Source organism: Manihot esculenta, chromosome 2 (genome assembly GCF_001659605.2).
Source record: "Manihot esculenta cultivar AM560-2 chromosome 2, M.esculenta_v8, whole genome shotgun sequence".
Taxonomy (NCBI): domain Eukaryota; kingdom Viridiplantae; phylum Streptophyta; class Magnoliopsida; order Malpighiales; family Euphorbiaceae; genus Manihot; species Manihot esculenta.
The window spans coordinates 16,405,554-16,417,842 of NC_035162.2; the positions used below are offsets into that span (position 1 = coordinate 16,405,554).

The 12,289-nt window shown below is 29.5% G+C and overlaps 1 protein-coding gene across 1 annotated transcript; it reads left to right on the forward strand.

The window, feature by feature from the left end:
• Positions 1-5,825: 5,825 nt before the first annotated feature.
• Positions 5,826-11,409, forward strand: LOC110608861 (transcription factor BHLH089). The gene is made up of 6 exons (XM_043954348.1): positions 5,826-6,460; positions 6,940-7,143; positions 8,760-8,825; positions 9,039-9,107; positions 9,209-9,286; positions 11,165-11,409. Exons 1-6 carry the CDS (start codon positions 6,161-6,163, stop codon positions 11,390-11,392), a joined length of 945 nt encoding a protein of 314 aa, XP_043810283.1. The 5' UTR covers positions 5,826-6,160; the 3' UTR covers positions 11,393-11,409.
• The last annotated feature ends 880 nt before the right edge of the window (positions 11,410-12,289 follow it).

Consider the following 12,289-nt stretch of genomic DNA (forward strand, 5'->3'; position numbering starts at 1 on the left):
TTACTATCACATGACATTAGGGATGTGTTATAAAGATTAGCTGGTTGGCGTGGTGGATTTTGATATTGGTTGTTGCATGTTGAATTAACGCAACATCCTATCTAGTTGATGTCATTCTACCACGTGGAAGCATATTAGGGAAACCACTGCTCTCCAAATGTCATGACCTTGCATACAATACAGTGGTAATGATATAAGGACTTCATCATAATATGGCTCTCATACAATCTGAAAAAATAGATTTATTAAAATAACATAAAAAATGAAAATTAATCAATATACAATAAATATTTTATATTATACCTCTGGATCGCTGATTCTGTCAAATTTATAACGTATCTCTGTCAAGATATGTGTCACAACTTTAGTGATACGTTGTGTATTACTTCACTTAATAAATATAAAACATAACTTAGTAATTTGATGCGAATGTGTCATATTATTAAAATAAAATAATGTGATAATAAAAATAAAATACTGACTGACTTCTAAGTGGAGTATCATTGTGCGGATCTCGTATATTTATAGATGGTTCTATTGAAGTAAATCAGTCTCATGCCCATATCTAGAGAATGTGTAGGGCTCCACCTAATTGAGATATTCTTGGATCTGTGACCCGATAAAATTCCCTATATAACCAAGTAAGGCATGCTGAACCCCAGCTATTCATGCTGGCTCTATGTAGATTGGCAATAAGAGGCATAAATATTAAGTTAACCCTACTAGAATTTTTATCAATGAAAAGAAAACCACCAATGATTCTTAAAATATAAGTACGAGTATGTCTCTGGACCACTTCTTCATCAGCATCATCTAGTAGCTTATTAAAATTTTTTACTAACCAACTTAATGGCAATGAGCTACCACGCATTATATTAGTAGGAAGTATGAGACTCAAAAGCTCTTGATAATGTATCATCCAATTTGTAACAGAGTTATCGACAATAACATCTCCATCTATAGGTAGACCTGAAATAACACTTATGTCTTGGAGAGTAATTGTAAATTCTCCCACTGACATCATAAATGTGTGCATCTTTGGATGCCATCTCTCAATCAATGTTGTTATTAAATGATGATCTAGTGAAAAGAATCATAATTTGACAACACTATAAAATTCAAAAAAACTAAGGAAATCCTACTTTAAAACACTCGCAAATCGCCTATAATATAGTAGCTCATTTGGTATTTTCTCATTCTAAACCGACTGTGATTTATGAGACTGTTGTTGTGTCAATAAAGATCGATCATGAGGTCCCGGACTTGTGTAATTTCGGTAATTTTGTCTGCTCGTCATATTTGCAAAATTAAATTTGAACAAATAAGTCATAAATTTATAATAAATATCATTAATATTAACATATGCTTCCAAATACGCTAGTAGCATTTAGTTGACAATTTGTCGACATCTTAGTTGTGCTAATCCATATTTCATAACGCCATTATCCAATATCGGTTGCCTAAAAATAATGCTTGTGATCAATTCATCACGAGTTGACAATCTAATGACACGAACGATTTTAATAACTAATTCTTCATACTTTAATTTCCTTTCAATACTAAACATTTTAGACTGTCTACCGATATAATCATACCCCATATCACAATTAATTATGTGTCCACTCTAAAACACAGTACCATAACACAAAGTACTTATTTTTTTCCTAATTCACCTACTAAACAATTATAGTTGAAAAAATTACAAACTAAATAAATTAATGTACAAACTAAATAAATTAATGTACTATGGTAATTAAACGAATAAATGAAGGCAACAATTATAATTTAATTTATCTCTATACATATTTTTCCAATAATATATATAAAAATGTAAGACATTTATTTGTAAAATTTTCTATTTTCATCACATTTTTAATAAAATTTTAAAATATACTACTATTGGCAAAAAAAAAAGACTTAGTGATTAAAAAGATTTAGTCAACGGGTCAAAGAGCATAATAAATGAGAAAATAATTATAATGTCGCGCTTTAAAAGCGTGGTAGGCTTTACCATACTTCTAAAGTGCAGTAGAATCTCAATTACTCTGATCTGGAAAATACTTTTTTTCGTGTTAAATTATTTTTTATTTATCTTGAAAAGGCAAAATGCCCATATTTTTATAGATAAATTTTGCCAAATTGGTAAATTTGGTATTATTAAAGTCATTGTCACCTCTTGTTGCCGTCAATATTGCACGTCTTGCCTCACGATCAACTCAATAGAGACATGTTCTCGCTTCTCATTTAGCTCTTACCTCGAGTTTGTTGCCTGGTACTACAGATTCATGCTTGATCTTCATCCTCAGTGTGGTTTTGATAATATTTTGTTCGATTGGTGGTGTATTGTAGCTGTGTTTGATAGTATTGTATTTTTATTTTAGGTTTGAATTTGTGTGCACTTATATATTTAGGTTTGGATTTATTGGATTTTGATACATATGCACCATTTGCGCTTGTTGACTATGTGCCTATTTAGGTTTTATTGATTTTGTTGTTGTAAATTGAATTAATGAATTTTGTAGTATATCTTAAAGTTGAATATGTGTTATTGTATTGTATACTGGATTAATAGATTTTGCTGAATGCTCTTCCTCTAAAAACTCATCGACAATCGAAAGAAGTCACGTCTTAATAGAGGGGATTGGATTACTTAAATATGGTGTCAAAGGAAAGGAAAAATGAATTTTCACTTAGACAAAACTGAAATTATTAATAATTTTGACAATTTTTAACAAAATGACCAAATTATGATATTTTAAGATTATGAAGAATATTTTAATTGCTTTAATTTAAAAAATAATTAGTTAATTTCCTAAAAATTGAGACTATAGTAATTTTTTTCAATTATTTTTTTCCTAATATATATTTTTTTAAACTATTCTTTTATTATTTTTCTTTCTTCTATCCAAATATAATGTCAATGTTATTGTGCGGGATAACAAGCTTTTGATTGATTATATGCACACAGGCTATTCATTCATTTGTTGACATATTCAAATTTGCTCTTGTTTTATCCATTTTTTGAATTTTTTTTTGGAATGATTGAACCATATCTTGAAGAACCTCTCATCACATCGTTTAGAGTATAGAGTTAAATAATTGAGAGTTATTCGCACTTAAAAACAAAATGAGAGTTAGGTATCACGAAAATTTACTCTTTAAAAAGCATAAGATATAATGTAGATGGACGCGAAGATCTGATATACACGAATTTATAAAAGATGAAGGTGAAGATGAATATTTTCATATGAGAGAAAGAACTTGGGAGAAACGACTAAGAGGAGTATTTTTTTAAAAATTTTTTTTCAATATAAGATAAAGATTTATTATCATAAAGATTTTAAGGTAAACCCATATTATCTTAGAATATAGGCTAAAAAAATAAGAACAATTACAAAGAAAGCTGAAAGCTGCACTCCAAGGCTTAGCTTAATGGAAAGTGCATCCTGTAGCCTTTGAAAGATCTAAGGTTCGACTCCCCCAATCCCTATTTAAAAAAAAAAAAAAAGAAAGCTGAAAGCTTACAAGCCCATAAGCTAAAGGTCAAAATCCTGGGTTAATTATTAAAATAATATTTTTGAAAAAACTATTTACTAATCTAGCGTGAAACTAAAACAATTTATAAAGATAATGTTTACTCTATAAAACGTCAGTCAAGTTCGCGTTCCTTGAGAAATACTGAACACGCCAATCAAGTAGACGTTTTCACAAGTAGAGTTCCATTTTCTATTATTCTATAATAAAAAAAAAAATAATGCTCATGAAAATGCCAACTTTATTGGCGTTTTCAATGGCAATGAAATCCGTCGTTCTTTGAGGAATGGTTTTGTCAAAAAATTATCATTAGGGTCTTATATATTGCTAAAATTAATTGGATAGTTTTTATTTATTTAAATTTCAATTAAAATTTTTAATATTGTATAAAACTAAACTCTTTAAAAATAAATCTAATAAATTTATTTTAACATTCATATTTATATTTTTAAGTATATAATCTTAATTATTTATATTATTTACTTCATATAATTTTAATTATTTATATTATTTATTAATTTTAATCCAATATCATAAATTTAAATTATTAAATATATAATATATAAAATTATTTTTTGATATTATTCTAGTTTAGTATGATTACAGGTGAAAAAACTATAATTAATTTTATATAATTGTATAAAATTGATTTTTTGGTACCGATCTAATTCGTAAAATTATAGAATTATAATTAATTTTATATAATTAATTTTTTCTTTTCAGTTTAGTATAATTACAGTTCAAAGAAACTACAATTAATTTTATATAATTATATAAACTTAATTTTTTTTATATTGTTTCAGTTTAATACAATTACAGTTCGAAAATTATAATTAATTTTATATAATTGTATAAAATTAATTTTTTAATTAATAATTTTAAAGAACTATAATTAATTTATATAATTGTATAAAATTAATTTTTATTACAGTTCTATTTTAATATAATTATATTTCGGAGAATTATAATTAATTTTATATAATTGTATAAAATTAATTTTTCGGTTCCATTGCAGTTTAGTACAATTACAATTGGGAGAACTACAATTAATTTTATATGATTGTATAAAATTAATTTTCATTACCGTTCTAGCTTAGTATAATTAGAGAACTACAATTAATTTTATATAATTCTATAAAATTAATTTTTTTTACTATTTCAATTTAACACAATTACAGTTAAAATACAATTAATTTTATATAGTTATATAAAATTAATTATTTTAATATGATTTTAGTTTAATAAGAGTGAACCCGATACGAGACTGACCCATGATGACAGCTCTAGTTCAAGGTTCATGAAACCTTTTAAATGGGTTGGCCCGGACCATTCGACCTTGAAATCAGGCCTCCTTAGACCTCAGTCTCTTCACCCCCAACTCGGTCACGAGGCTTATTAAGAAAGGAAATAACCGGCCTATTCACCTGATAGATCTGTTCACGCGCGCGTCAGGAAAAAAATTAAATTGCCATTCAGCATGAAACGGATGTCTGACGCCTTTGTACATATGTATTCGTATGTCAGAGACAGGTGGTCAGTAGCAGTAAGGCCGTTTGACGTCACTAACAAACAAAAAAAAAGAATAAAAGGAGAGGAGCCTCCTCTCAGATCAAACTTACTCAACCATTATAAATCCTATTTTCTGGATCTCAGATTATCAATGGGAACTATAATTAATTTTATATAATTATATAAAATTAATTTTTATTCATTTTTTTAATTATAATTACAGTTCAAAAAACTATAATTAATTTTATATAATTGTATGAAATTAATTTTTTGATTACAATTACAATTCGGACAACTATAATTAATTTTATATAATTATATAAAATTAACGATTGAAATTTAATATAATTACAGTTTGAATAACTATAATTAATTATATATTTAATAATTTAAAATTGATTAAAATTAGTAAATAGTATAAATAATTAAAATTATACGAAGTACATAATATAAATAGTTAAGATTACATCAACTTAAAAGTATAAATATAAATATTAAAATAAATTTATTAGCTTTATTTTTAAAGAATATTTAAAGAGTTTAATTTTATAAAATATTATAAATTTTGATTGGGATTTAAATAAATAAGAACAATTCAATTAATTTTAGTGATATATTTTGCATGCATAATCCAATTGCAATATCTATGGAAAAAAAAATTGATATTATTTACTAAAATTATTAAATTATTATTTTATTTTTAAAAAAATTAAAATTATTTGATCTCAAATCAAATGGGTTAGTTTTAGACTAAAATGCGCCGGTTAAAAATTGCCTTGCAAAAATTCAAGAGTCAATTTGGACATTTTTCTTACCCAGATTGCTCCTCTCAATGGTTCTGGATATAATGCGCCGGTGGGTAGTAGTGTCCCCGCCTCGTCCGTACTATCGCTCCTTGCTATCTGCTAATAATTTCCTCACAGCCAATCATCAACTTACTGAACGCCGATCTCACTGTCTTGCTTGCTGAAAATTCCTCAGAACCCAGTAAGGAAGAAAGAAAGATAGAAAGAAGGAAAACAAGTTGAATTTTTGCCTCCTCAATTCAAAATCACCAACTCGGATCTGGAATTCTCAGACTCGCCTTCTCGAATGAGCTCGAATTCACGAGAAGAATATGGATCCTCCATTGATAACTGAGATCTCATTCTCTGCAGCGAATCCATCTTCTTACACTTTGACGGAGATTTGGCCATTCGCGGCTATCAATGGCGAGACGGGCGGTGGTGGGTTGGGGCTCCGAATGGGGAATTTGGTTGGAGGGCCTTCGGAACTAGATGGTTCGGTGGAGGAATCAACGGTGACGGAGCAGAGTGTTGGTGGAGGTGGCGGTGGGAGTGGAAGGAAAAGGAGAGATTTGAGCTTGGAGGATGAAACATCTAATATGGTTTCTACTACAAGCAGTGGCAACGAATTTGTGGGTTCTTTACAAAATGCACTGCCTCTCTCTCTCTCTCTCTCGCTTTTTTCCTTCTGACTTTCCATTTGCTTTCCGGGAAATTAAATGAATAGAGGATAATTTTTCCCCCATGGTTCGAAATTGTGAATTTCAAAATTTGTTCAGTAACTGAAGAAGGAGAATATGTTTGGATTACCTTAAGTGGGAAAATTTCAATAAAATTAAGATTTTTATTTCAGTGATAGAATTCTGAGCTGTTAAACTGAGTATTTGAGCTGTTTGTGACTTGTGAGCATTTTGGATGTTTCCTTAAACATTTGATCTGTTGGATATATACACACAAAAGGGCTTTGTATTGAACATGTTGTTTTATGGTTTGAAAATTTGTGCTTTGAAGGATTAAGAACTGAGAGGGCAGAGAAAACGATTTTTTATTTCTGTACTTGTATTTGTATATCAAAATTTGATCTAGTCATTCATCTTTATATTTGTGACAGAATAACTCAAGTGTTAAGCGGATGAAAGTATCAGGATACAGAAATGAGAATGTTAATTCAAATGTTGAAATAGAAGCAAGTTCTGCTGCCAAGGAGAAGTCAGCTGAGCAAAACATTAAACCATCTGAACTGCCTAAGCAAGACTACATTCATGTGGGAGCAAGAAGGGGTCAAGCAACTGATAGCCACAGTCTAGTAGAGAGAGTAATTCACTTGAAACCTCTTAAGTTGTCAATTTATTTGTTTCTCAATCTATAAAATAATGAATAAGGCTTCATATGTTGGATTGCATGGATTTGCGTCTTTTTTCCCTCCAATTTTTGGTTAATGGTTCATTCATCTTAGGATTGCTGCTAACTAGGCCCCCAGCCGGTGGGGCGGGGGGGGGGGGGGGGTTGGGGCTGGTGGGAGTGGGATTTTAAAAAAGTGAGGGTATATTATTGGTTATTGTAAGTATAAAAAAACAGAAATCTTGCTTCAACTCCTTTACTTTTGAGGAGAAGTTTTCTATTATACTATATTTTATTTGTAAATCAACAATAAGTTATCGAATTTAATGTTAACTCTCTCACACATATATAGGTGATATCTCAATAAACATTGATTTTCTCTAATAATCTAAGATGATGAACTTGTACAAACTTTAGACTATATATAATTGTATCTATTTTTTTCTTACATCAAAGTTTGTGTATTTACAATAGTAATTGATATTTGATACTAAAATGTTTGAGGAATAAATAAATTTATCAATATGAAAATATAGGAAATTATGTCAATTTTCATATTATAGTCTCAATTTTCTATTCAAATGCATTGTTAATTGTCAGATTATTATTTATTTCCACGAGACATATTTGCCACAGTTTTGCAATGGTTTCAGAAAATGAAGAATAAAAGAAGATTATTTTAATAGGGTAAATTATTATCAAGTTATGTCAATCAACTATTTAGTGTTGTTTATAAATCATTCAATTAAAATGTCGATGTATTTTGAAATAAAATATTAATTAATTTATTTTAACTTTAGTTAGAGAAATAAATTATATGAATATTTAAAATTATAAAGACTAAAAACTGTACATAGTTAAAATTACTAGGAGTAAATATATTATTTAAAATATAAAGACTACATAACATAAATAGTTAAAATTAATAGAGGTAATATATCTAAGGTTAAAGCTAAGTTGATTAACTTTTTATTTGAAAGGACTGAAGAGTTTAATTTCACAATATATAATGATATTTTAATTGAACAATTTGAAATGGGGACTGAGTAATTAATACAAACATAGAGACTTGAAAGGAATTCAACCGTTGTAATATAATTGTGGTATTTTATTGCCTTCTGCAAGATAACTTTATCTATTTAGGATTTTTTTTTGTATACAAGTTCATTTTCAAGGCGATATATATTTTTATTTGGGCCCCTATCTAGGATTTCTATGTCTGTCACTACTTTCTTGCTAAAAGTAGTGGTAGAAGAAGGGTTAGATCACCTATACCGATTTAACTCTGTCTCACTTCACAAAGTATATTTTTATGTTGTAATTTTGACATACTATTTGTGAAAAATGTGTTTTTGGTCGAATATATATGCAGGGATGAATTAGTATATAAATTGGATTGTTTGTATTTGTAAAATTATAAACAAGACGAGAGAAAAATTGTCCCTCCTCCACAACATCCATTCTGCACTTTTTCTCCCTGCCTTGCCCTTGTAGCTGATTTCCTTACCAGGCAGGGATATCCTCCCCCTTCATCTAATATTCAATTCTTTCTTTAGATATGCTGCTTATTATATACCTTTTCATCGACAGGCTAGGAGAGAAAACATAAGTGAGAGGATGAAGATACTGCAGGATTTGGTCCCTGGATGTATTAAGGTACTTTTGTGTTGGTTTTATCACGAGTCTTGTGACTGTACTTTGTGGGTTCTGTAAAATTTAGCCTTGGAAGATGCATGTTGAATCTGATATCTCCACGGTATTACATTTCCTATTTTTGAATAATCCGTTAGATACACTAAACAGCCTGGATGTTTGCTTAAGTTTCTGACTCAGTCTCATTTGACTTGGAATATTTTCTTTGCACAACAGATTATTGGTAAAGCACTTGTTCTTGATGAGATAATCAACTACGCCCAGTCATTGCAGCGGCAGGTTGAGGTAGGATTCCCTTGTCTTTGTTATCACTTTGTGCCAATTCAGTTTGCCTATTCTGTTAAAGCTGAACCTGGATCTGTGATATTTTAACCTGATTTATGTAGTTCCTGTCAATGAAACTAGAAGCAGTTAATTCAAGAATGAACGTGAACCCCACAACTGAAGGTTTTCAACTAAAAGATAAGTTCACTATATTGATTTGGTGCTGAAGATTTTTCGTTGGAAAAGAACGTACTTGCCAATGTAGTTGACTTCATGTTTGATTCCCCATAATTGTAATGATTGCTAAGAAAACAAGGGCGTATCTGATGCTGCCAAAGTCGAAGTTCAGCTTATAGCATTCATATTTGGCTGGCAACTAACATTAGATTTCTAGGAAGTATGGATAATGAGAATGACCAAAGTATCTTTTCTTTTTTTTTTGGGTGTTAGAATTAGGATCATTATTGTTGAGCACTGATGATTCTACTAGGGATGAGTGGTATTGATCAGTTGTTCTGTGCAAGATCTTAATATTTCTTTGTGAAAAACTCTTGAACTTCCCCTGCACCTGGAGCATTGATTTTATTTTATTTTACAGTTTCATTCACATTGTGACAACATGCATTAGCTCGCACATTGTAGATGTAAACAATTTTGCATCATCATTATTGAAAATTTCTGACTAGGCTAATAACAGAGACTTGTGATGAAGGTTTGCATAAAAGAGGGGCTAGGGGAGGAATTGACCAACTCGCCTACTCCCATTTCATGGAATGGAGGTTGAGACTTATATATTGATCAATGCTTCAGCCCTTAGTGAACTTTTTCCGGTAATGTCTACTATGCACCACCCTTATGTTTGTTAGCAGTTTGAAACTTTAGTAAAAGTCAGGCTTTTGAATTTTCTGATTCAAATTTATGGTAACTGCTTACCTGGAACCACTTCTAGTTATGACATGTGTTTGTTTGCAAAGAGTGCATATTAGAAAGAGAGATTTTACATATCATTGATGTGTTAGTCTCAAGCTATTAGCTAGAGTATACATTCTTGATACACACAAACTTATGGTTTAGATTATTTAAAGCATTGTTTCTTATTGTATTAATAATCTTTTGCTTACTTCGCCCCCCCCAAAAAAATCTTCTGATTACAATTTTTAATCTTTTCTTGATTGATTTGCTTATGTACTTTAGACCTAAATTGCATTGTGATTTTTAGGGATACAAAGAACTTAGGTCATGGTTCACTTGTGGAGAAGTGAATAACAATGCAATTCAAGAATACAAAAAGACTTGGGTCTTGTTCGCTTGTGGATAGCTTATGTTCCTATAACTTTTTATAATAAAAAAATAATTATGTGGAAAATATTTATGTATAATTATAAACAATCATGCTATTATAGAATAAACTTGTTAAGAAATTTTAAAGTAAAATATACATTTAAATATATTTCATTATAACTCTTTAAAATTATCCTGAGAGATGACATATTTTTAAAATTTTTTGAATTTAACAATTGTTTTCCAATATTGACAGGCAGACATATTTTTCATGTTTTTCTTTTTTTTTTTTAAAGAAAAATAAGAATGAAAATTAAAAAATAGGAAATTGGTTGCCACTAGCCCACTACTAGACCGTCACTTAAACCCCACAATTGCCCTTGGCCTGCATTTGTGCACAATATTTTCTGATTGACGATATAATCATATCGATTACTTTTTGCTGGTCAATATCCGACTTCACTAATATTTGTGTTCTCCCCTTGTATATTTATTTTTACTTATCAATTTACCATTTATATTTTCTTCTTGGTATATGTTTCTTCATTTTACAATTATTTAAAAGCTAAATATATATTTCCAATCATATACTACTTACTAAATAAGTAGTTTAGGTAGATGAAAAGCTCTATTAGAAACCATGTTTGTTATATTACTTTTTCTCATGAAGAGACTTCACCTATAACATGGATTAAAAAACTCCTTGTGTTTATATTAACAAGTCAGATTGTTCATGCATTGGAAGATTTTTCTTTTGATGATCTATTGTTCTTCAGCCAGTCAATTTCTTGTTGTAGATTGGTGCACAGCCATTTGATGCTCCTGGAATGACGTTAATGCCTGGAGCGGCACCGGAATATGCTAATGCTCTTCAACCTGAACTGTTACATATGCAGATTGGCAGATCAGTCGAGGAAGAACATAATCAACCAGCAAGTTCTATTCTGTTTCTTTTGATTGAAGTTCTAATCTCATCTCATTTGTACAAATTCCATCTAATCTTAAATATGTTATATATCGTTTGATTGATTTTCTCCTCTTATATCAGATATCCTTCACAAATTTTTCCTACAGTTGTTTCAGTTCTCAGAACTACCAAAAAGGGCTGTGCTCTGCAAAATTCATTGTAATAATCATAATTGTCTTTTAGTCCTTTCAGTCTAACCATGCTTAAAACTCCTTTTGAAGAATTGGGTTGATCTGATCAATCAACTGGACCGTATTTGTTGTAGCCAAATCCTCTCATTGAAAAAAATAAAAAATAAAGAAATAACGTAGCATGTAAATGTGTTCAAGCTATTGATATGTGTTTTTGGCAAAGTGCCATTGGATAAAAAGCAAAGCAATATCTTTGCTATCATTACACACAAGCCTGTTTCCAATAACAAATGAGCACTAATATCCAATACACTGTAAACTACTCAGAACAGACAATTAAAAGTGCACCATTATAAATGGATAAACGAGTATGAAATAATACTTAATGACATATCCAGAAATCTTTAAGTGGAGATAAAATATATATGGCAAAAATGATCATATTTACCATGGAAAAAAGAGTCAAACTTCACAGTTTCAGTCTATGTGCCCTTCAAATATCATTAAAAAATCTTTTAATGATAGTTTAGTGAGTAAATTTATAAAATAATATTTATAATTTAAGAACAAATTTAGCCTTTGAACTAAATATTTATGCATCATCATATCAATTACTTTTGGAGTAAATTTAAAAATTCAGTAGGGGCAAACTTAAAAATCTTTTAGTGGGATAATATATTATTAAAGTGAAATATGTAAAGCAATGCATAATATCAGCAGGGTAAGTTTACTTTGAGGACAATTCCTCAAATTTACAAATCCAATGGACCAAACATAAACTTTAGTGGAGAAAAATACTATTAAAGGGAAATATCCAAAAAGAT